Source organism: Girardinichthys multiradiatus, chromosome 15 (assembly GCF_021462225.1).
Source record: "Girardinichthys multiradiatus isolate DD_20200921_A chromosome 15, DD_fGirMul_XY1, whole genome shotgun sequence".
NCBI lineage: Eukaryota > Metazoa > Chordata > Actinopteri > Cyprinodontiformes > Goodeidae > Girardinichthys > Girardinichthys multiradiatus.
Genome location: NC_061808.1, coordinates 17,741,293 through 17,764,531, shown reverse-complemented (window position 1 = coordinate 17,764,531; position 23,239 = coordinate 17,741,293). Strand labels below are relative to the sequence as shown.

General features: G+C 41.2%; 1 protein-coding gene across 1 annotated transcript in view; it reads left to right on the top strand.

Annotated features, from left to right (window-relative positions):
- LOC124882155 (prospero homeobox protein 1-like) overlaps positions 1 to 9,687 on the top strand; it is a 34,114-nt gene extending 24,427 nt beyond the window's left edge. Inside the window, exon 5 of the mRNA XM_047388364.1 lies at positions 4,826 to 9,687. Coding sequence (XP_047244320.1) covers positions 4,826 to 5,011 — 186 coding nt within the window. The 3' untranslated portion in view covers positions 5,012 to 9,687. The remainder of the gene's footprint in view (positions 1 to 4,825) is intronic.
- Positions 9,688 to 23,239: the final 13,552 nt, after the last annotated feature.

Below are 23,239 nucleotides of genomic sequence, written 5' to 3'. Positions count from 1 at the left end.
GCAACAGAAAACAAAATGGATGTCAAAGAGATGGCAAATACATTTTCAACTTGTACATGTTTAAGGGTGGAGGTGCAGGCACAAAGGAGAACAGCCTCAGTTTATTTGACCCTGTTCTGTCCTTGACTCCCTAGTGGAGGTACACCTTGAGAAGACCACCATGTGACGCTAATACTTCAGCACACATAAACACGCCAAGCAGTCCTCTAGATACAGACACGCATACACATATATACACGACGACAGCCCCTCAAGGCTTTATGTTCTCAAGGCTATCAGTAGAGTGAAGGTGGCTGATGTTTGCTCAGCTTTGAGGCCCTTTTCCCGTCCCAACAGTCTCGAAAGCACAGACCTCCTAAGTGATAGACCTAAGGAGCTGGAATAACCTCTAGAAACACAGAAGGATGTGAAGATGAAGAATGTAAAGAGCTAATTCATTTGAGGAACCATTCTTACTTGCTTCTTTCCTTGCTTTTGTGTCAGTTTCACTCTTCAGCCATGGCACGGTCTTATCAGTGCTAAGGGGAGCAGGGGACAAGCATGGTGAGGGGTAGCAAAAGAGGGGACATGGGTTGTGTTTGCTTAAAGTGACATTGTGGGCCAAGGGCTTATCAAGGCCTTTGTAGATTATTGATTGGAGCAGATACGTGAGGTACATGGGCCTGTACATACCAGAGTGTGTTGGAGGTTTTGGAAAACTCCGGGTTGACTCAAAAAAGATGCAGAAGTCCTGTTCAAGTATGATTTGACTAACTTGTGAATCGTCTCGCAACACAGAAATCCTGAATACCATAAATCCTGAACATTCATAAACTTCCCTGCCAAACAGACGCAAACACAAGGTATGGAAAACATGGAAAGTGTTGGTATTCCCAGGCTTTGTTGGAGTTAGAATTTAACCTGGCTGTGGCAGAGGGGCTTATGTTGTGTCCCTGCATTTCATCCTTCAAGGCAACAGCTTGCTAGCATACACACTCACTTTTGCGCTCACACATACACACACACAAACACACACACACACAGCCTTATCTTCCAGGGTCTTGTCTTGTTTGGCTAACACTGTGCAAATAGAAGGTGCAATACATCTCCTGACAGTTCCCAAAAGCAAAGGGGAGAAACACGCTGGTCAAACAAACAGCCAACCCTGAGTCACAGAGAGAGAAGAGATTTCTCAGGCTATAACGAAAGACACACATGCACACATATAGCTCTATACTTGGTATGTAACAGTAGTCTGAATTTAAAGGCTTAGGGGCCTCTGGCTACCTTTTTAAACGTTTGTCTAAGCAGTCTTAAGACAGGAGCTGCTGCTGGAGTGAATAGCTCCCAGCAAGCCATCCACAGGCTCCCTTTGTCCTCCGTCATATTTTATTATCTCATCAAAAAGCAGGAAATCCGATTCCCTCTCTCTGAAAAAGAGCTTATCCTTCTGTATCAAAGCAACCTGTCACGAGAGAGAGAAATGGAGAGAATGGGGGAGAGTTGTTGGGCCGAGGGGGAGACGGTGTAAAGTAGTGATTAACTGCCTCATTGCTATCAGACCCCCTTTTCTTTTTTCTGTCTTGCTTTGGTCCGTCCCTCTTGATTGGTATTTATCCAACACAGAGCACAATGCAAGGGGTTAGGGAGGCACAGATTTATCACCTTTCCGGATTCTTTCATCAGCCTTCGTCCTTGTCTTTCTTTTTCATATAAAGTTACACAAGGTAATAGCTACATAAATATCCACTTTCAAAAGAGCTGTTTTTTGAATGTCCTGTCACTGATGTCCTTTGTGCTTTTTGCACCAAATATTGAGTCTAGATTTAGTCAGTACTTTTACTTTATATATAGACAGTCCTTCAAGTCCACATGATGGTTGTCCTAATACAATGGTGACCGATTCCAGTCCTTGATAACTGGTGATCTGCAAGTTTTAGATGTATCCCTGTTCCAGCACAGGTTCCAGCATCAGGTCTCACCAACAAAAATTTAGGAATCTTATTTTCTGCGATTTTGATTAATAGTATATAAAAAAAAGAACAATATCAAGTTATTTTGACTTTGATCTAATCTATTCACACATGTACTCCCTTAGACACTGAGAATAAGGTTTCTAAAAGTGCATGTCTGGACATCTTTTAAAGGAAATATTTTATCTTCCAACACAAAAGCATTCCGAGGCCCTGGCTACACTGTGCCTGCAATAATTTTTCCGCACCAGTCAGTGGCAATTACATTGACAAAAACAGCATCAAAATCTGGTAGCAGAAGATTCTGAGCATGGCTAAAGCAGTGCTGGGCTTGTTCTTTATGATGTCTATGAGGGGTTTTCTTACTGAGACGTTTACTTGAATTTCTTTTTGTTTTTTTATTGTATTAATCTTTTTTCACTTTATGTTGGATACTTGTTCAAACTGTTCAAAACACTACCCTGTACTTTCTCTCAAATTATTTCCTGACCTTACATTTGAAGTTTAATTTAAAGAGAGTTAGCTCAGCATGAGAGAGACCGAAAAAATGCACAAAGTGTGTTCCTATGTCATAAATTATTTCGATCTTGTCCAGATGTTTGGTGACAAAACTCACCAAAAACCAAATAGTTTCCATCTAGACATGAGTCTGCAAATGCAGCAGAGAATCATTTTGAATTTTCTTTTGTGTTTGTTGACCGAGCCTCAGTCACCTTATTTGCCTTTTCCAGGCACTGCTGCAAACCTCACAAAAACTCTCAGTCTTTTATCGCCTTGCCTCCTGCATCTGTGTTTTAATTTTGAGCTCTTGTGAGAAGTTGTTAAAAAGACCTGAGAAATGTATGAGGTATTGTGAGCCACACGATTGGCCCCATTTACCGGACAGCAGAGCAAATGAACAGCCACACTGGATAATCCCCCACAATGCCTGTAGAACAAAGGTCCAACAGCTGACCCTGGAGAGAGAGATGGAGCCATGGGGAGAGTGGAGTAAAAAGGGGGGGGGGGGGCCTTAACAAACACTTAGGGCTCACTGGTGGTCAGGGGGCAGTTCGCTCATATGCGCCTCACATGTAGTGGCAAAACAAAGGCTTGTGGGACAGGAATAACTCCCTCTGTTTTGTTGTTCCACACTCTCTCCTTAGACTCTTCTCAGCCCCTCCTTCCTTCACCATTTCTCCCTCCCTCCCCCTCTAGCAGTCAAGAGGATCTGAAATACCAATACCCTTTTCTCCTTGACATTGCTTTCTCCTTGCAGTCAGCGTTTTGCTGTCCTTTTATAGTCAAAACGTCAGGAGAAATTCCATGCAGGAATATTCTTAGTAATGCAGCACTGCCTGCATGCAGTGGCCAGGGCGCTACGCTGCTTTGGCCAGTCAGCGGAGTCTATGGGGAACAGCATGCGCACTAACTTACCCTCGCGCCAGGGTTATTGTGCGAGTATTTCAGAAGCAACAAACAGCCCAAACAATGAATAATATCCTCTTCCACTCATCTGGACAGGGTATTCAATATTTGGGGAATTGGGTTATAGCATCCAAGCTCCTTATTCATGACTCACCTTTTCACTTCCACATAAAAACATACACACCACACGCCATTCATCACCCCTAAAGGGGGTGGGTAGGTTGTCCCATGTGTGTCTAAGAGTGTGAATAAAAGCCTGCATGTGTGTGTTCGTCGTGTGTATCCACTAACCTTGCTGTGTCCTGACACTCCTGATGAGTATCTGCAGGACACTAGGAAAGGAGTGCGCACTGTCAGGCGTTTAGGCAAGCTGCTGCTGTATCTATATGTGTGTGTGTGGGGGGGACTGCGTGTCTGTGTGTGTATCAAGAGAGGCGGGCAGGGAGACAGTCAGCACTATCCAAGCAGGTGACCCCTGAAGGCTGCATCGCCCTGAGCTCTAAGTCGAGGAAAGAGCCAAATACACCCGGGTAGCTAAAGTGTGTGTGTCACCATACAGGATGTGTCATCTCCTTGGCACAAGGAGGTGTGTCCGCTAGTGTGTGTGCTCACGCCTGCATAAGTGTGTGTGTGTGTGTGTGTGTGGGTGTGGGTGTGTGTGTGTGTGTGTATGTGTGTGTGGGTGACAGAGTGTTGGCTTGGGGGAAGGTGTCACAGATCTTTGCCAGACTAATCATCTCCACGGTGTCGGTGAGCGCTGCTGTCAGGGACACTAAAGAGGCGGCGTGTCTCCCCGTTCCCAGAGCATTTAGTACTTCCTCTTTCGCCAGCACCTCTCTGTCGCTCTTCAAGTCGACTCCGCTCTCTCAGATGGTCACAGATTTGCAGCGAGAGCCATAAACACGTCACATGTGCCACGCTGCTGTGGAGGGGGTGGGGAGTGAGAAGCGTGATGAACCTGAGAATATACAAGAAGTTACTTTTTCTCAGGCTGCCACCTCAATTGCATTTTAAGGAAGTACACAGAGAAGATTTATGGTTTTACATTCATAGTGAAGATATCAACATACATTACATCTGAGAAAGATATTCCATTTACTGTGAGAATGCTGTTCTTCGGCATAGATAGAGAAGTTGGTCGAAGTTCATGGAAAGATGGATTGAGCTAAATATAAGGCAGCCTGGAAGAAAACCTGTTAGAGGCTGCAAGAGACATGAGAAATTCAGCTTCCAGCAGGACAACAACCCTGAACATTCTGCCACAATTCAGATGGAAAGTATTAGATCAGAGCATTGTCATGTGTAAAATGGCCTTCTCAATGTCCAGATCTAAATTCAACTGAAAATCTGTGGCAAATCCTAAAAATTTTATATATACTAATACTACTTTGTCTAGATTCTCCAGAGAAGACCATGGCTGCAGCAAAGTTTAAACACAAATTTCCTTATCCTCTTTCTCCCTGAAGGTGCCTGATCGCTTCCTGGAGGTGGCCGAGATTACACTGCGGGAGTTCTTTAACGCCATCGTGGCTGGCAAAGACGTGGACCCATCCTGGAAGAAGGCCATCTACAAGGTCATCTGCAAACTGGACAGCGAGGTCCCCGAGATCTTCAAGTCCCCAAATTGTCTTCAAGAGCTTCTACATGAGTAAAATTCCTCCTACACCTCCATCTCTGCTCATTTTTTTCCGCTTCCTTTGTTTGTCGTCTCTGATTTTATTGAATTTTAAAATAATTTCCCTTTAGTTTTTTTGTTTTTCACTAAACATTTGAGTTTGTGTTCTTTTATTATTATTTTTGAATGTATAAAGGTTATGGAGTAGCATTCCCAATCTAAAGCCTCTGTGGCACTTCCTAAATGATCTAGCTATTGTGTTGTTGTTCATATATTATTAAGGTTATTATATGTTTTGTTTTTCTAACATTCTGAAGTGAAAAGACTTTTATTATTGGGTGTTTTGGACTGTGTGAGCCCTCACCTGTTTGGCCTGTTTTATGAACAATACTACCTGAGTGTTTGGAGAGACTTTCCATTTACACCACTACAAACACAGGCAGGGCTTACTGAGAAACTGTACCCCTCCAATTCTAGGGGCATCCTGATAAACTGTCCCCTGCTTATCACAAAGTGGTTGCCCAATAGAGTCTGCTTTATAAGATGTCCCTAAGAAGACACATACATGCACACAAAATCGAGGTCTATTGTGGTTATTGAATGGACTAAAACTGGACTCGTGTTACTGGTCAGCACTGGTCTGCGGGACTTGGAATGGTCTTTACAAGGCTACTGAGTTCTACCGTTTTTTGAAGTGTATTTTCCCTTAAAAGCAGGGCATTGTGTTTTTTTGGGTGTACAATATTATTTTGATTAATATTCTTATTGTTGTTTATGATTATTTGTCATTTCTGCTTGCTGAAGATTGGCACTTCAAGATTTGTTTGTCCCTTGATGCCATTGCAGAAGAAAATAAATTATTACTCTTAATATTATTCCAAGCGCTTTTAAATTCCTAAAAATGTTCTCCACCATATCTCCCCCATCCTTTTCTTTGCTCAAGTTTCTTCATGAGGGCCAACATGTCAGGTTTTCTATTTGCTTCCCAAATTAGTAAAACTGTGACAAAGACTCTAAAAAAGAATGCAGTAACTCTTAGTTTGCAGATAAATATAAAAGAGCACAGAAATACAGAGTAAACAAATTGCATTTGTATTTTTTCTTCATAATCATCTTTAAAGCATTAACATTTCTGAAGCTACTCCACCTCAAAATGCACAACTGCTCATATATCTGAAAAATATTTTTTCTATTATTCTGCTTAGTTAGTATCTTATCTTAATAACTTTTCCAGCTTTTTTCACTAACCAGCTTTTATACAATGAAGGCAGCCTGTTTACTATTTAGGCTTTTATTCTGATAAGCCTATACAGTGAGAACATCACATGTCTAGAGTTACTTCATTTGCAGATGATACTTGAATATTTCAGGATAATGAAGAGACTTGAAATTAAGGTTGAAGCTACACACAAACATACATTTGCACACACACTGATCAAATATAACACTATGACTAACTGTCTAAGAGTGTATACAGTCAAGCTCAAAATGATTCATACACCGCCAAATTTAGGTTTTAAATAAACTTTTAATTTTACCAACATGTTTCTTTTGACTGGAAGTAATAGCACCCATTAAGATGCAGCACCAACTTGAAATTGATTGAGAATACATGGAGGGAGCTAATAATTAGGGTAATGACAAGGAGGCCTTCCACTCTTAAAGACATGAAGCTAATCAGCACAACAATAAACTGTCAAAATACCAATGGAAGCATGCAAAACCAGGTCAACAATTATAAGAAGGGTTTCATTGCTGTAATACCAACAGATGTTTCCACTTATTTTATTTATTTGTTTTTTTCAAAACTGGTACACCATTGACATTGTTTTAGTATGTTTTGAGAGATGTCTGTCTCCTTACCTATCATAAACAAGCTTCTTGGTTTAATGATTATGACTTTAAACCTAACTCTGCCAGGGGTATGAATGACTTTGGGCTTAAATACACGATTCCACACAATCAAGTTCTAACAGGCTTAGGCAAACCCATTTATTATGTCTGACACATGGACACATGCAGCAGTGGCATCTTTCTTCCATGTTCACCTGCCTGTGAGTGATCCAGCACTTTTCTACAAAGCAACAGTTTGAGGTCGTAGGTGAATGCTCACCCCGAGGGTAGAAGTTCTCAGTACTACAAAGATCAGGGACAAAGAAGCAGGTCGTCAAACAACACACACCTGGAGCTTTCCACTTTGCCCCACCATCTAGAAGAGGCTTCGTTTTCAGACCCAAAGTGTAATTGTTTAAAAGCCACAGTGCCCAGATTGGTTAATGGCGTTCCTCAGAATTTTACCTGTGATTGTAAACCCAGATTAATTTTCCTCTTTAATTGCACTTATTTTTTGTAGCATTTTTCATGTGTGTGTCTGTGTGCTTTCATCCACTCACTCTCAGGCTTAAGAAAAGTGAAGGAAAAAGTTGACTTGAAAATTTTCAAAAGTGCGTGCGAGCTAGCTGATGATCTCACCTTGGAGTCATTATCTTATAGGATGTCTTTGTGTTTCACAAAAGATCAAAAGGACTAGGTTGCTTGACCTGCTGACATGTCTAAGCCAGACAAAGCACCTGACAAAAGGCAGCAGCAAAAGACTTAGAACTACTCCCTTCATTATGTCCCCCCTCCTTCTCCTCCCTGGACAGTGTTTCTTCTTAAGATCGGGAACCCTGAGAAAGCGACCTGGACTCTTTTCGTACTGAAGGATGCCTGAGTCTCAAAGCACCAGCCAAGGGCTCTAAAGCACCTCAAACAAAAGGGAGAAAGGAAGAACATGTTTATTATCACTCCCCGCCCTGCCCTTCCTGGAACTCCACCCTGATGTAATATAGTTTCTGCACTTAAAAAGTGTGAAGAAAAAATATTTTTGTCAAGTTTTCCTTTTCAATTGTCATTTGATATCCATGATAGAAATATTGAAATACAATTCTTTGCATTTTCTGGTATTTTATGGAAATATATACAGTTTTTGAAGGCTCTTTGAAAGAAAAGGTTCAATAAAGCAGCTATTGAGGGTAATTTAGATGACAGTTTTGTTGAAATCTGTACCTTTAAATTTCTAGATTAGGTGGAATAGCAGTAGGTTTTTACAGCTTTTTTTTTTGCCTGTTTTTATTCTTTTATTTTTCATTACCCTTTCCTTTGTTGTGTCGAATGGAAATCTTGTTGAGAAAAATAGACATTTTAAATGCATTTCAAGAGTATGAACTATTGTTATGGCAGATGTAAATATGACAGGATGACACAAAAAATAGCTGTACAGAATTTTTTTCTATGATCGCTAAGAGTGCTAGAGAAGAGTGAGTGATTAAAAGACTGAGGTGGGGGGATGGGGGGCGGGGGATAAATCTCCAAAAAAAAAAAACAGCCGGCCCCCATGAGTCCCCCACCCACGCACACCCCTGCCAGGTCTTTAACAGGAGTCCATCTCCTATCTCCCATCGGCAGTACCCTTGAAGTTGCCCCAGCGTCGGTTTCTTTTACTGAGCAATGGGGCAATGAAGGCACAGGTGGTCGCCAACATAGACTTAAACTGAATCCAGGAAATAGACAGGACCATGCTGCCAGATCTGCCACAGAAAGGGAATATGTACATACACGCTTTGATAAAAGAGACTGGAGACAGAAGTAAAAATAATTTATGCCCATTTCTTTTTTTTTTTTTTGTTAAAGGTTTGTGGATTTTCTGTGCTTATCCTTACGTTTGCTTGCGCACATTTACTGTATACAAGTGTTTGTGTCTGTGTGAGAGAGAAGACCGATTATGAGAACCTGTGAACCACTGAGTGACACAATTCTCAACACTGTGTGCCCTCCCCCACCCCTGGGAGTACCATCCTGACATGTAAATGATTCTCATTAAGCAGTGGCAACATGTGTTTTGGTGTGTGCGTACGTGTTGTGTGATATTCCTCTGATCTGTTTTCTGACTTGTTTGAAAGAGGATTTTGTTTCAATGCTTTCAGTGGTAAATCCTTTTTTAAAAATTATTATTATTATTATTATACTGCTCCTCTTTTATTGTAAATATTATATAATGTGGACTTACAGCGATAAATACTGCCTTTGTATAAGTTAGCAATATGTTTATGTAAATAGGGATTTGTTCATGCTTTTTCTATGACATTAATAGTGCAGTAATTCAAACTGGAACAGCCATGTTTTTATGCAGTCTGAATAGCTACACAGGTTGTAAAATAAAACTCATAACATGGCTGGTGTATCTTTTTTCTGTTACTGGTGTCAGTTTGCAGATTTTGTGTAATTTATTGGTTTAATTTATCCTAATTTATTTCATGTTGTTTTACTGTTGTTTTCCAACCAGCAAAGGCTGTACTGCATTTAAACCAGCAGAACCAGTTTGAAAGATTTCAGTCTTTTTCTATTTAAAAGTGAATTTAAAAAATCCAAAATGTAATTGACAAAAATGCTGAATGAAGATCAGGCAGCTAAATGGAACTGGACAGATAAAAGGGTTTGACTGGGCAGAGGGTGGAGTTAGAAAGCTTGAAACTATTTTTTGTTTCTCTTGAGATTTTCTTTTATTCTTTCCCCTGTGTTGCTTTGGCCCAGCCTGACAAAGAACCTGTAGTTAAATTGCCTTTTGTGCCTTCACCCTCTATGAACTGAATGTATGTGCAGTATATATGCAAGCTTGTGCTAAATGAAGAAAAAAATTAAATAAAAATAAAAATTGAGAGTGGAAAATGTCAACTGCATGTGGTTTGTTTATTATTTACTAAAATGTCTGCAGGGTTTTACACCAGATATTCCTTTTCTTTATGTTCAAAGGATTAAATCCGATTTCTAGATAAAATAAAACATCCAGAACAATTAAAGATGAAAAACCCCTCTTATTACATTTGCTGACAACGTACAAACAAAGGAAGTAGCATGTCTACAACAGTTTGTGACCCTAAGCTGATATAATTTAAACTCAGTAAAATAATAATAACAATAATAATAATGATAATAATAATAGAAAGAAGAATTTGAAGAAGAAGAAAAAATGTTGAGGTTCATGTTTTTTTTAAAGCAATCGGTATTTGCAAACTAGAGTATCTGAGGTCTTCTTTCCTCAAATATGAGGTTTTCTGGTTTTTAGAAAGCTGCTAAAACACTGCACCTAAAATGCGCATACCCTTGTCATTTATTTCTGAATGACTGTCTGACTCTGCATGTTCTGCCACAGTTTATTTATTAAATGTTCCTTTTACTCTTCTGGAGATTCTTTGCACAGGGAACTGTTCGCTGAGGTTTAACACTAAAGATTTTCTCTCTCTAAGACTTCATTAGTTTGCCTCTCTCTGTTCTGATATCACTTGTTGATAATAACATGTTTTCTGTACGGTTCAACTTAATACTGTGTGAAAAAAAACCTGTAGAAAAGGTTTTTTGCTTTGCTGCTTTGCTGTGGAAGTTATAATTCTGACAGATTAGTGTTACAGCAGCATAATGCTCCTCATGCTGATGAGCATACACTTAAAAAAAAGGTGTGAACTCGGCCTAGATTGACTGGCAGTTTGGCCCAGATTTGGATCAGACTTTGGCCTTTGAGAATTGTTGTATTATACTGATATCTCCCCACTATTCTACTACTGTGTTTATCGTTTTACTTTTCTTTCACATAGAAAGGACTCCTAGATCAGTGCTTCTGTGTTATTTTGTGTCTCTACTCTGTTCTCTCAAACCCCCAGTCGGTCGTGGCAGATGGTTGATTACACTGAGCCTGGTTCTGCTGAAGGTTCTTCCTGTTAAAAGGGAGTTTTCCTTTACACTTTTACACATGCATGGTCATTATTATGGATTGCTGCAAAGTCAACGACACAATGCCAGCAACTGTCCAATGTCGCTACATGCTCATCCAGGAGCAGTGAATGCTGCAAGACACTGACTCAATACAATCTGCTGGGTTTCCATAGATAGAAAACCTTTTAACTAATTTGAATAATAAGCTGAATTTGACTGCATTATTTAATAAGGAGGATTAATTGTAATGTATGTACTTTACTTGAAATCTGTATGATTTAAATGAACCGACTTTGTGAAGTGCCTTGAGATGACGCGTTGTGCATTGGAGCTATGTGAGGAAACGAAAGAAATATCATGGACCCCAGCCTCTGTGATTGTGGAGAAAACGTTTTCATGAAGTGACAATTAATGACTATAATTTTTGCAACTTTATGCAGGAAGGATTTTGCAAATTAAATAGGTTTTTATCGTTAAATAAAACAGCTGAAAACCAGAAATCTTTGTACTTTAGGGATTAGATTAGATTATTCTAATATTCTCTCCATTATGGATAATGTTTTAATAAAACAGTTTACATGATCGTGATTATTTTCTGCATTTAAAGACATGAAATTATTTCACTTTTTTTCAAATATCAAAACAAACTCTTATAGAAATGCGGAAGGAACAGTAGGGTAAGAGATTTTACTTTTTAAAACATGATGTTTAAAATAAAATAATGATGACCAAAAAAAAAAAACGAATTAGTCACTTGATTTTGGTGTGCCATTGCATTAGTAATTAATATTTAATGCATGTTATTTTTCACCAATTATTGTATTTTAGTTGTAATAACAATAAAATCATTCAATAAAATCAACTCAGTAAAAAAGTACAATAAAAAACACAAATTATTTCTTAGTGATAACTGTCCAGAAATGAAACTGTTTTACTTTCCTAAAGTTTTGTAAAGCGAAAATGTTTAAGATTTGCCCACAGATTTAACCTTTTTTCGGGGCTTTTTTGTAGTTTGGGAATTGCTTAAGAAGGCTATTTTTAAAAAGTATGGTGTTGTTCTCTCTGCGTCATTTGCTGTTTTCCTATTGTGACCTCCTCTGTACTTTCTAGTACGCCTGCCCATCGCTCTGTTCCTTTTCTTCCTTTGTTCTCGCCTGACTTGCTTTTCTCTCTTCTTTGCTTTGATGCTCATTTTTTGGAGTTGCCTCTTTTGTGTCTTTCTTGCTTGCTTTTATTCTGTTTTTACCCCCCCCCCCCTCGCTCCTGTGTTCCTTTTCCCTCTCGTCCTCCGCCCGCCTCCCTTCGCTCGCCTTAACCGGAGGCTACAGCTCCTTAGTTTGGGCTGAGACAGCATCTTTGTACAACACCGACCGTCTGCTCTGTAATCAAATACCATCTGTCGCTACATCTGAAGATTCGCTTTCTCGGTTCCTCCATCTCTCTCACACACACACCACATCTGTGCTTTGTAAGGTGTGTGTGCAAGCGAGCTTTTTATGTACAATGACCCATGTACTTACAATCATTCCACCTGATTCATTCTTGGCCTGCAGGGTGGAAGTCACCAGAGTCACTTTCACCACTTCCTGTTTTTCCCTGTCTCTCCCACCTAAGGGATCAAAGGTCATTGTCTTCAGGTATCCATGTTTGTTCTGTGTCAGCAAGACCTTGGCTGCTGTATCATACAGGAGATAGCGGACTTTAGCTCCTCAGTCTTCAGATCAACGGCCCACTATCTCAAAAGGTCTGCCAGCCTTTCCCAATGTTTGCCCAAAGTTTGTCCCTGCTCCGGCACACAAAACGTTGACATGGTTCCCCAAGGTCCCTCGGCATGCCCCCACCTCCCTCCGTGGTCGCTCTTTATCACAGACTCAGGTTCAAGAGCGTTTGTTAAGTTAGACTAGTTTGCTATAACTTTTCATGCACAAAAAGTCAAAGCCAGAAGTAAAAGCAACTGCTTAGGGCCCCCTGTTGGCCTGGGGGCCATAAGGGGCACTTAAATTTACATAGAACAGGTGTATAAATAGTTGTGATTATATGGGGCTGCCACAATTTGTTACTATTAATCCATTGAAAATTAAAAGAAAAATCAACTAATCCATGTCAAATTTACCATTCATTGTGTATCACAAAATAACATATAAACAACTTAAACGACACATAAAATAAAGAAAAGAGCCAACTCCAGCACGTCAACAACAGGTAAAATGAAAAGCTTAATATTTTACCTATTTAACCAGAAAACAGCTTGGATTTTCTGCATCATGTTAATGTAAAAAAAAAAAAAGGAATAAAAAATAATCAGTTTATCAACGCAGCTTTTCTAAAGAATAAAAGAAGTAATGATGAAGACATATCCATGTGATGTATGCTATGAATTGTTTTTATCAACTGCATTTATTATTTGTAAGTTTGACGCTCATGCATCACACTTATGGTAAAACAAGAAACCTTACAGTTTGTCAAAACACCTAATTTGTCATCACCTAACATGAGGTACCTCTATACCTGTATCATCCAGATTCCTGCAGACTGCATTTATGCACAAATTGATCTAGTTTTAATAAAAAGTCTTGATATACAGTAGTTTCTTTCTGGCACAGTGAGATGTTAATTCTGGCTCGCCCATTTGTGACACAAGTGATGGAGACACCTAGTGGTCACTATGTGCACCTTCTAGTCTCTGAGTATATTATTCACTGTCCCTCAGCCTCTTCCCATCCTGTTTAACTGTTCTTCTTTTCTCCTTGTTCTCCTTATCTACACTTCTTTCTTTCCTCCTCCTGTTCTTCATCTAATTTTTTTGCATGTGTATGTAGATTTCTAATTAGAGGATTCCAGTTGGACAGATCATTGTGCCCTCTTTTTCTTCCCTCTCTCTGCCACTCTCGCTGGAAGGCTTCAGCGCAATTGGAGCCTCAGAGGCTCAAGAGAGGAGCCTGGGAAAGAAGGAACAAAGGGCCGTCCGTCTGCAGCAATCACCACTCTGCGCCTTCTCTCTCTATCCCCCGTTCTTCCCTCCCTTGGTCCCCCTTCTCTTCCCTCTCTCCACTGGCCAGAGCCCCAAATTAAGACTTCAGACAAGAAAATGGGCGCACTAAAAAAGGAGAGGAAAAAGCGAGAGAAAGAGAGGGAGAAGGAAGTCCAGAACAAGCCAAGAGGAGCAGCGCAACAAAGCCTCTGTTGTTGGAGAGCAGGGCCCCTCCGTTGCTCCGCGAGGAACTGTCACTGTGTCAACTTGGACCCCCTTGTTTTGAGGAACACAAACCATAAAGAACACACACACAGAACACACACCCAGACACGGAAATCATGCTGCAGAGGACAGCATGCTCACATTCTTTCAAATTCACTAAAACAAACTGAATGATGGCCCAGTATAGTCTTTAATCTGTGAGGTTTTCCACATATGTTTCATAATTCACAATGACAAATTGATCATATGATTATTTATTTATTGAAAGTAAATTAATGGTATCTTCTCTTCAAACAACCATTTTTATTTTTTGACACATGTTTCAGCTAATTCAAGTTTTAATATCAAAGATTACCTGAGTAACAACAAAATACAGTTTTAAAAAAGATTTCATTTTTTAAGGACAAAGGCTTTCAAAACCAATTTAGCCCCATATATAAAGTAATCTCCCCTAAACCAACTAACTGGTTGTGCCATGCTTAGCAGCAATAGCTGACATCAAGAGTTTGTGGACTTTTTGAGCATGAACGACCTATTGAAGGATGCACCACAGCATTCTGAAAGGGTTTTTCCCAAGACTTTGACTAGACCACTTCAGAACCTCCTTGTCATCATTGATTTTTTTTTTTTTTAGACATTCAGATGTGGACTTCCTGGTGTGCTTTGGATGATTGTCCTGCTTCATAACCTTGGTGGATTTAAGGTTAAGGTCATGAACTGGTGACCAGACATTCTCCTTCAGGATTTTCCGCTAGAGAACAAAATTTATGGTTGCATCAATCTTGGCAAGTCATTCAAGTCCTGAAGAAGCAAAGGAACATCAGACCATCACACTATCACCACCAAGTTTAACTGTAATGTATGATTTTCTTTTTCTGATTTGCTCCATTAGTTGTACACCAGATGTAGCAGGATGCAAACTTGTCTGTTTAGTCCACATAAAGGACCTCAGGATCATTAAAACAATTTTTTTGTGGGATGGGTCTTTGTGTTCTCTTTGTTATCTGTGATTTTGGCCTTTGTCACTTTGGTTTGCTGGAGTCCCAAAGTTTTATAAATGGCTTTGTAATCCTTTCCAGCCTGATAGATTCCAATGAGTTTGTTGCTCATCTTTTCTTTGCTTTTTTTTTTTATATCAGGACACTATGTGTAGCTTTTAGCCCACGTCATGTTGCCAGACAGGTTCTATTTAAGTTATTTCTTGATTCTACAGGTCAGACAATAATCTGGTCTTAAATTAAGCTCAGCTTTCCAAGAAATGTCGTTAATGCTATGAATCAGAAAAAGGTGGACCCAAGATTCAGACAGACACAGAACTGAAAGTTTAAAAGGTTTATTCAGCCACAGGAAAACGTCACACAGGTAACACTCCTCACAGCTTCCAGCAATCAGTGAGGCAGAAAGAGGGGTTAGTGACTTGTAGTCTCTCCAGATTTTGCAGGGATCAGAAAAGTCACTAACCTGCTTTTGTCTTGAGTGGAACTTGAAGCCCAGAGGGGAAACCTCAGTGGGCGGCAGGCGGTGATCTCCACAGCACAGGTAAGAAGTGACTCCAGGCTGAATAATCCGAGGGCTAGGCTGGCTCAATAATCCAAGGACAGAAACAGGGTCAACGATCAGAACAAGAAGCGTCGGGGCTCCACGAAGGGCTTGACCTGAGAAACGTGGAATGTGGGGTGAATCCTCATGGAGTTGGGTAATCTCAGTCGTACAGCGACAGGGTTGATGATCCTAGAGATTGGGAAAGGTCCAACAAATCGGGGTGCCAATTTCCGGGATTCTACCCTTAATGGGAGGTCCTTGGTGGAGAGCCAAACTTTCTGTCCCACCTGGTACTTAGGGGCAGGGATCCATCTCCGGTTGGCCGTTCTTGACTGAACCAGTGACATTCTGATCATCGATCTCCTGGCCTTCTCCATATTCTTTGGCACCTTAGGGCGGACGGAACATTAGCTTCTCTCTCCTGAACTGAAAACATGGGTGGCTGGAAACCAAACACAACATGAAAAGTGGACAAACCAGTGGCACTTGATTGCATAGAGTTCATGGCGTATTCAACACAGGGCAAATTTTGTGACCACTTGGTCGGGTCAGACTCACATAAGATACGAAATTTGGTTTCAGCTTCTTGGTTGGCTCTCTCGGTTTGGCCATCAGACTGAGGATGAAACCATGAGGAAAGACTAACAGAAATTCCCAACAAAGAACAAAACTCCTTCCAGAAACGTGACAAATTCCTCTATCAGAAACAATATCATTTGGGATTCCATGGAGCCTGAAAACTTCTCGGGTCAATATCTCACCCATCTCCTTAGCAGATGGAAGCTTCTCCAACGGCACCAGATGAACCATCTTTGAAAATCTGTCAATTGTGGTTAGTAGTACAGAGTGACCATTGGAAACCGGTAGACTTGTCACAAAATCCATCGCAATATGTGACCATCGGCGAGGGGGAATTGGCAAAGGGTGCAACAACCCCGCAGGAGGGCGATGAGAAGGCTTGGCTCTACAACATTGAGTGCATTCAGCAACAAAGTCTTTGACATCCTTGACCAGCGATGGCCACCCAAACTGAGTTCGAACTGTCTGAATGGTTCTGCTGATTCCTGGATGACAAGCTAAACGAGAGCAATGACAAAACTCCAGTACCTTAGGCATAAGGCGTTCAGGGACAAAACAGCGGTCAGGTGGACATGATGGTGGGATAGGCAGATCCCTAATGGCTTCCTGGACCTCCCTTTCCACCTCCACTCGGGAAACAGACAACCTGACGGTTTCAGGAAGGATAAACTCCTCTTCACCCGCAGACTGAGATTCTTCAGGCTCTTGAATCCGGGATAGGGCGTCAGGTTTGCCATTTTTACTCCCTGGCCTGTAAGACAGGGAGAAATTAAAACAACCGAAAAACAGAGCCCACCTAGCCTGTCTGGGGATTAGCCGTTTTGCTGATTTCAGGTACTCCAAGTTCTTATGGTCAGTCCACACCATAAACGGCTCCTTAGTCCCCTCCAGCCAATGTCTCCACTCTGTCAATGCCAACTTGACAGCCAATAACTCTCTGTCTCCCACGTCGTAATTCCGCTCAGTCTGTGACAGAGTCCTTGAAAAGAAGGCACATGGGTGAACACGATCATCCTCACCTCTTTGGCTTAATACAGCTCCGACGCCAGTGCTTGAGGCATCCACCTCCACAATAAACTGTCTCTCTGGGTCAGGAGACCGTAACACTGGAGCTGACGTGAAGAGTTCCTTTAACCTATTGAAGGCCTTCTCTGCATCCTTATTCCACACAAATTTCACCTTGGAAGAGGTAAGAGCGTTTAGGGGAGTAGCAACCAGGCTGTAATTTCTAATAAACCTCCTATAGAAGTTTGCGAAGCCCAGAAATCTTTGAAGCTGCTTGCGATCAGTTGGCACAGGCCATTCCAATATGGCCTTAACTTTGGAGGGGTCGACAAGCACTTGATCTGGGGAAATGATGAAGTCCAAAAAGGAAGTGGTAGTTATGTGGAACTCACATTTCTCTGCCTTGACGAACAACTGGTTTTGGAGAAGACGCAGGAGAACAGCTCTGACATCTTTTCTGTGGGTTTCCAGATCTTGAGAATAAATCAGTATGTCATCAAGATAAACAAATACGAATTGACCCACCATGTCTCTTAGAACGTCATTGACCAATGACTGAAAAACTGCAGGAGCATTAGTAAGTCCAAATGGCATGACCTTGTATTCATAATGGCCCGTAGGCGTGTTTATGCTGTTTTCCACTCATCTCCTTCTCTGATTCGGACCAGATGATATGCATTCCTTAGATCCTGCTTAGAAAATATCTTGGTTCCCTGGATCTGATCAAAAGCTGTGTTCATGAGTGGTAAGGGATATCTATTTTTAACTGTTATCTCATTAAGGCCTCTATAATCAATGCATGGTCTAAATGAACCATCCTTCTTCCCAACAAAAAAGAAACCAGCACCTGCAGGAGAGGAAGAGGGTTGAATGTGCCCTGCCTTTAATGCCTCATCAACATAACTCTTCATGGCCCTGTGCTCTGGACCAGACAACGAATAGGTTCTGCCTTTAGGGGGTGATGTGCCAGGAAGCAAATCAATAGCACAATCATAAGGTCTATGGGGTGGTAGAGCTGTGGCCTTGATTTTATTAAAAACCTCCTTTAAATCATGGTATTCTTGCGGTACCTTGGATAAATCCGGATAGGTCTCCTCAAACTCATTCTCCACACTGATCTCCGTAGCAGCAGACAAAAGACAGTCAGCGGAACATGACTCAGACCAACCCAAAACTTATTTTTTCTTCCAGTCGATGTGAGGGTTGTGTTTCTGCTACCAGGAGGCCCGTAGGACTACAGGAAGTTCAGGTGAATTAATGATCATGAAAGTAACTTTTTCTTGATGATTACCTCCAACTGTTAAGGTAATCTCCTCCGTCCTGAGATGTGAATTGTTCATGCTGTGACCATCCAAAGCTAGCACGTTTCTTGTGTCAGCTGACGGAATAAGATTTATGCCGTTCTTATTTGCAAATGTTTCGTCCATGAATTCAGTATCTGCTCCTGAATCAATAAACACAGCCCCCTGGAGAGACAAAGAAGAGGTTTGAAAATGGGCAGGAAACAAGAAGGAGGAGGCAGATAGTTGACTTCGGCTCAGTAGAGACCTCCCTTCCTCTGCTGAGCCTGTCCTTTTAGTGGACACCTGAGTGCTAAATGTCCCTTCTCTCCACAATAAAAACAGAGCTTGAATCTTCTCCGACGATCTTTCTCCTCAGGGGTAATCTTGGTTCTGCCCAATTGCATGGGCTCACAATTATCATTTTCCTCAGTGAGAGGTGACCGACTCCTTCTCTCATACCGGTGTGCAGAAACCTGAGTTAATGATGAGCGACCCTTCTCATGGCGCTTCTCCTTCCTTCTCCCTGCCAGCCGAATATCAATGCGAGCAGCCAAATCCTCGAGTTGTTTCAGGGAAGAAGGATAGTCACGGGTCGCTAGATCATCCTTGATGTCTTTGTTTAATCCTTTCATGAATGCATCCATTTGTGCTGCCTCATTCCAATGGATTCCTGCAGCCAACAAATGAAAGTCAATTATATAGGTCGAGACAGGCTGATCACCCTGTTTGAGGGACAACAATCCTCTTGCGGCCTCACGACTTGGAATGACCGGGTCAAAAACTCAAATGAGTTCCTTAGAAAAAGTTTCATAAAGATCACAAGATGCAGACCTGTTATGCCATTCAGCAGTTCCCCACTGTTTTGCCTTTCCTGCCAGCAGAGATATAACAAACGCCACCTTGGAACGTTCAGTGAGAAAGGATGACGGCTGACGCTCAAAATGAATTTCACACTGAGTTAGAAAAGCTCGACATTGGTCTGAGTCTCCCCTGAACATCTCAGGCGGAGAGAGGCATGGCTCCCTTACCTCTGCTGTTGTCCGTGTTACTTGGGCGTGGTTTCTTTGTGACGGTGGAGGCTCGAAGACAAGATTGCCAGAACGTAATGTGGAAATTATTTCCTCCATGCCAGAACCCAACCAGGAAAGGGTCTCATCAACGTGGGTACGCCACTGTTGTGCTGGCGATGGGTCCATTTCTGGCCACATTTTTCTGCTATGAATCAGAAAAAGGTGGACCCAAGATTCAGCCAGACACAGTACTGAAAGTTTAAAAGGTTTATTCAGCCACAGGAAAACATCACACAGGTAACACTCCTCACAGCTTCCAGGAATCACTGAGGCAGAAAGAGGGGTTAGTGACTTGTAGTCTCTCCAGATTTTGCAGGGATCAGAAAAGTCACTAACCTGCTTTTGTCTTGAGTGGAACTTGAAACCCAGAGGGGAAACCTCAGTAGGCAGCAGGCGGTGATCTCCACAGCACAGGTAAGAAGTGACACCAGGCTGAATAATCCGAGGGCTAGGCTGGCTCAATAATCCAAGGACAGAAACAGGGTCAACGATCAGAACAAGAAGCGTCAGGCAAGGGGCAGGCAGAGGCATAAACCAGATGCAGGAAACAAGGTCGACACCCAAAATCCAAATAGTCCGACAGGGAGCAGGCAGAGGCATAAATCCAAAAGGCAAGGCAAGTTCAAGAACAATGATCAGACAGGAAGGAACGCTGGATATCTACTCACACAACGGCTTTCAAAAATCTGGCACCGTCTGCTTGTCAGAGTCAGTATATACCAGGGAAGACACAGGTGCTTTGCATTCCACAGATTGCACTACACTGCAGCAGCCAACAGGTGCATCTAATCTGCTGATTGCAGCCAGGGAGACAGGGTAGAGCAGACGTGCCAGAATCATAACAGTTAATCACAGTTAATTCACGATTGACCAAGAGGGGCAGTTATATTTTCACACAGAACCGGCTTGGATAGCTTTTTTCCCTTATTAAATAAAATTATATTTAGAGAACAAATTTTTGCATTTACGTTGTTTATCCTAGCCTAATATTAAAATTTGTTTGCTGATCTGAAATATATGAGTGGGACAAAAATCAAAAACAGAAGAAATCTGTAAGGTGCAAATACTTTTTCACATCATTGTTTACACTCCAGGTTTTCCTTTCCTCTTAGCTACTATCTTGAATATGTGTTTATGTGTGCTAGAGTTTGAATTTAAGTCATGATAAATCTTTTGTCTGATTTCCCTTTTGTAGCTTTTTATTGTTCCAGTTTCACTAAAACTGCAGGCTGCTTCATCTCACTGCCTCTTCCTTTTTTATAGCGCCTTGTTAGAAGTTAGATGTTTTGGCACATACAGTTTTCTATACTTACTACAAAAATCACACTATTATGTGATTTAAAAGTTATTTTCTTCTTCCAAAGAATATATGCTTCATATTTTTAACCTTATGTATAACTGTTTTGTATATAAAAAGATTTTTACTGCAAGAGTGAAAAATACCAGTTTCCACTTTTTCCAGAATGAAATTGCCTTATTGAATGCATTATCAATCTTAAATGCTTTTTAATGGTATTTACACTAATGAGGCATAACATTGTGACCAACAAGGGTACCTGGACGGCTATGCAGATATGCAGCAACAAATTGTGATGCACTCTTCAATCAGACACCTTTCTATCAGAACCTCTTCAGCAATTTGAGCAACAGTAGCCTGGTTGTCGGATCAGACCATGTGGGCCTGCCTTTGCTTTGAACTTGCATCAGTGACCCCATACTGACCACAGATACTGACCACTGCAGACTGGAAACACTTCACATGATCTGCTCTGATCCAGCCTAGCCATAACACATTGTCCGTTCTCAAACTTGCCCGATTTTTTACTTCTAGTACATCAACTTTGGATACACAATGTTCACTTGTTGCCTATTATATCCCCTGCCCACTGGTACCACGAAGAATATATAATCAGTATTATACCCCTTATCTGTCAGTGGTCATAATGTTATTCCATATGGACTAGCTTGACTGTCCCACTTCTTCTTATAGTGTTGTTTAAATGTGTTTTGCAAATGTCAATACAGACCGAAAAATAAATCAATTATCAAATCAATATAACCAGTTTTACAATCATACATGGGGGAGGCAGTTTCATTATGTGTGAATGTTTGTTTCTTTGTTTGTTTTTTTCAAAATGTATATATATACATATATATATATATATGTATATATATATGTATATATATATATATATATATACAGTACAGACCAAAAGTTTGGACACACCTCATTCAAAGAGTTTTCTTTAGTTTCATGACTATGAATATTGTAGCTTCACACTGAAGGCATCAAAACTGTGAATTAACACATGTGGAATTATATACTGAACAAAAAAGTGTGAAACAACTGAAAATATGTCTTATATTCTAGGTTCTTCAAAGTAGCCACCTTTTGCTTTGATTACTGCTCCTCACACTCTTGGCATTCTGTTGATGAGCTTCAAGAGGTAGTCACCTGAAATGGTTTTCCAACAGTCTTGAAGGAGTTCCCAGAGATGCTTAGCACTTGTTGGCCCTTTGTCTTCACTCTGCGGTCCAGCTCACCCCAAACCATCTCAATTGGGTTCAGGTCCGGTGACTGTGGAGGCCAGATCATCTGGCGCAGCACCCCATCACTCTCCTTCTTGGTCAAATAGCCCTTACACAGCCTGGAAGTGTGTTTGGGGTCATTGTCCTGTTGAAAAATAAATGATGTTCCAACTAAACGCAAACCGGATGGAATAGCATGCCGCTGCAAGATGCTGTGGTAGCCATGCTGGTTCAGTATGCCTTCAATTTTGAATAAATTCCCAACAGTGTCACCAGCAAAGCACCCCCACACCATCACACCTCCTCCTCCATGCTTCACGGTGGGAACCAGGCATGTAGAGTCCATCCGTTCACCACTTCTGCGCCGCACAAAGACACGGTGGTTGGAAACAATGATCTCAAACTTGGACTCATCAGACCAAAGCACACATTTCCACTGGTCTAATGTCCATTCCTTGTGTTCTTTAGCCCAAACAAGTCTCTTCTGCTTGTTGCCTGTCCTCAGCAGTGGTTTCCTAGCAGCTATTTTACCATGAAGGCCTGATTCACACAGTCTCCTCTTAACAGTTGTTCTAGAGATGTGTCTGCTGCTAGAACTCTGTGTGGCATTGACCTGTTCTCTAATCTGAACTGCTGTTAACCTGCGATTTCTGAGGCTGGTGACTCGGATGAACTTATCGTCCGCAGCAGAGGTGACTCTTGGTGTTCTTTTCCTGGGGCGGTCCTCATGTGAGCCAGTTTCTTTGTAGCGCTTGATGGTTTTTGCGACTGCACTTGGGGACACTTTTAAAGTTTTCCCAGTTGTTCGGACTGACTGACCTTCATTTCTTAAAGTAATGATGGCCACTCGTTTTTCTTTACTTAGCTGCTTTTTTCTTGCCACAATACAAATTCTAACAGTCTATTCAGTAGGACTATCAGCTGTGTACTGTATCCACCTCCTGCACAACACAACTGATGGTCCCAACCCCATTTATAAGGCTTGAAATCCCACTTATTAAACCTGACAGGGCGCACCTGTAAAATGAAAATCATTTCAAGTAACTACCTGTTGAAGCTCATCAACAGAATGCCAAGAGTGTGCGGAGCAGTAATCAAAGCAAAAGGTGGCTACTTTGAAGAACCTAGAATATAAGACATATTTTCAGTTGTTTCACACTTTTTTGTTCAGTATATAATTCTACATGTGTTAATTCATAGTTTTGATGCCTTCAGTGTGAAGCTACAATATTCATAGTCATGAAAATAAAGAAAACTCTTTGAATGAGAAGGTGTGTCCAAACGTTTGGTCTGTACTGTATATATATATACAC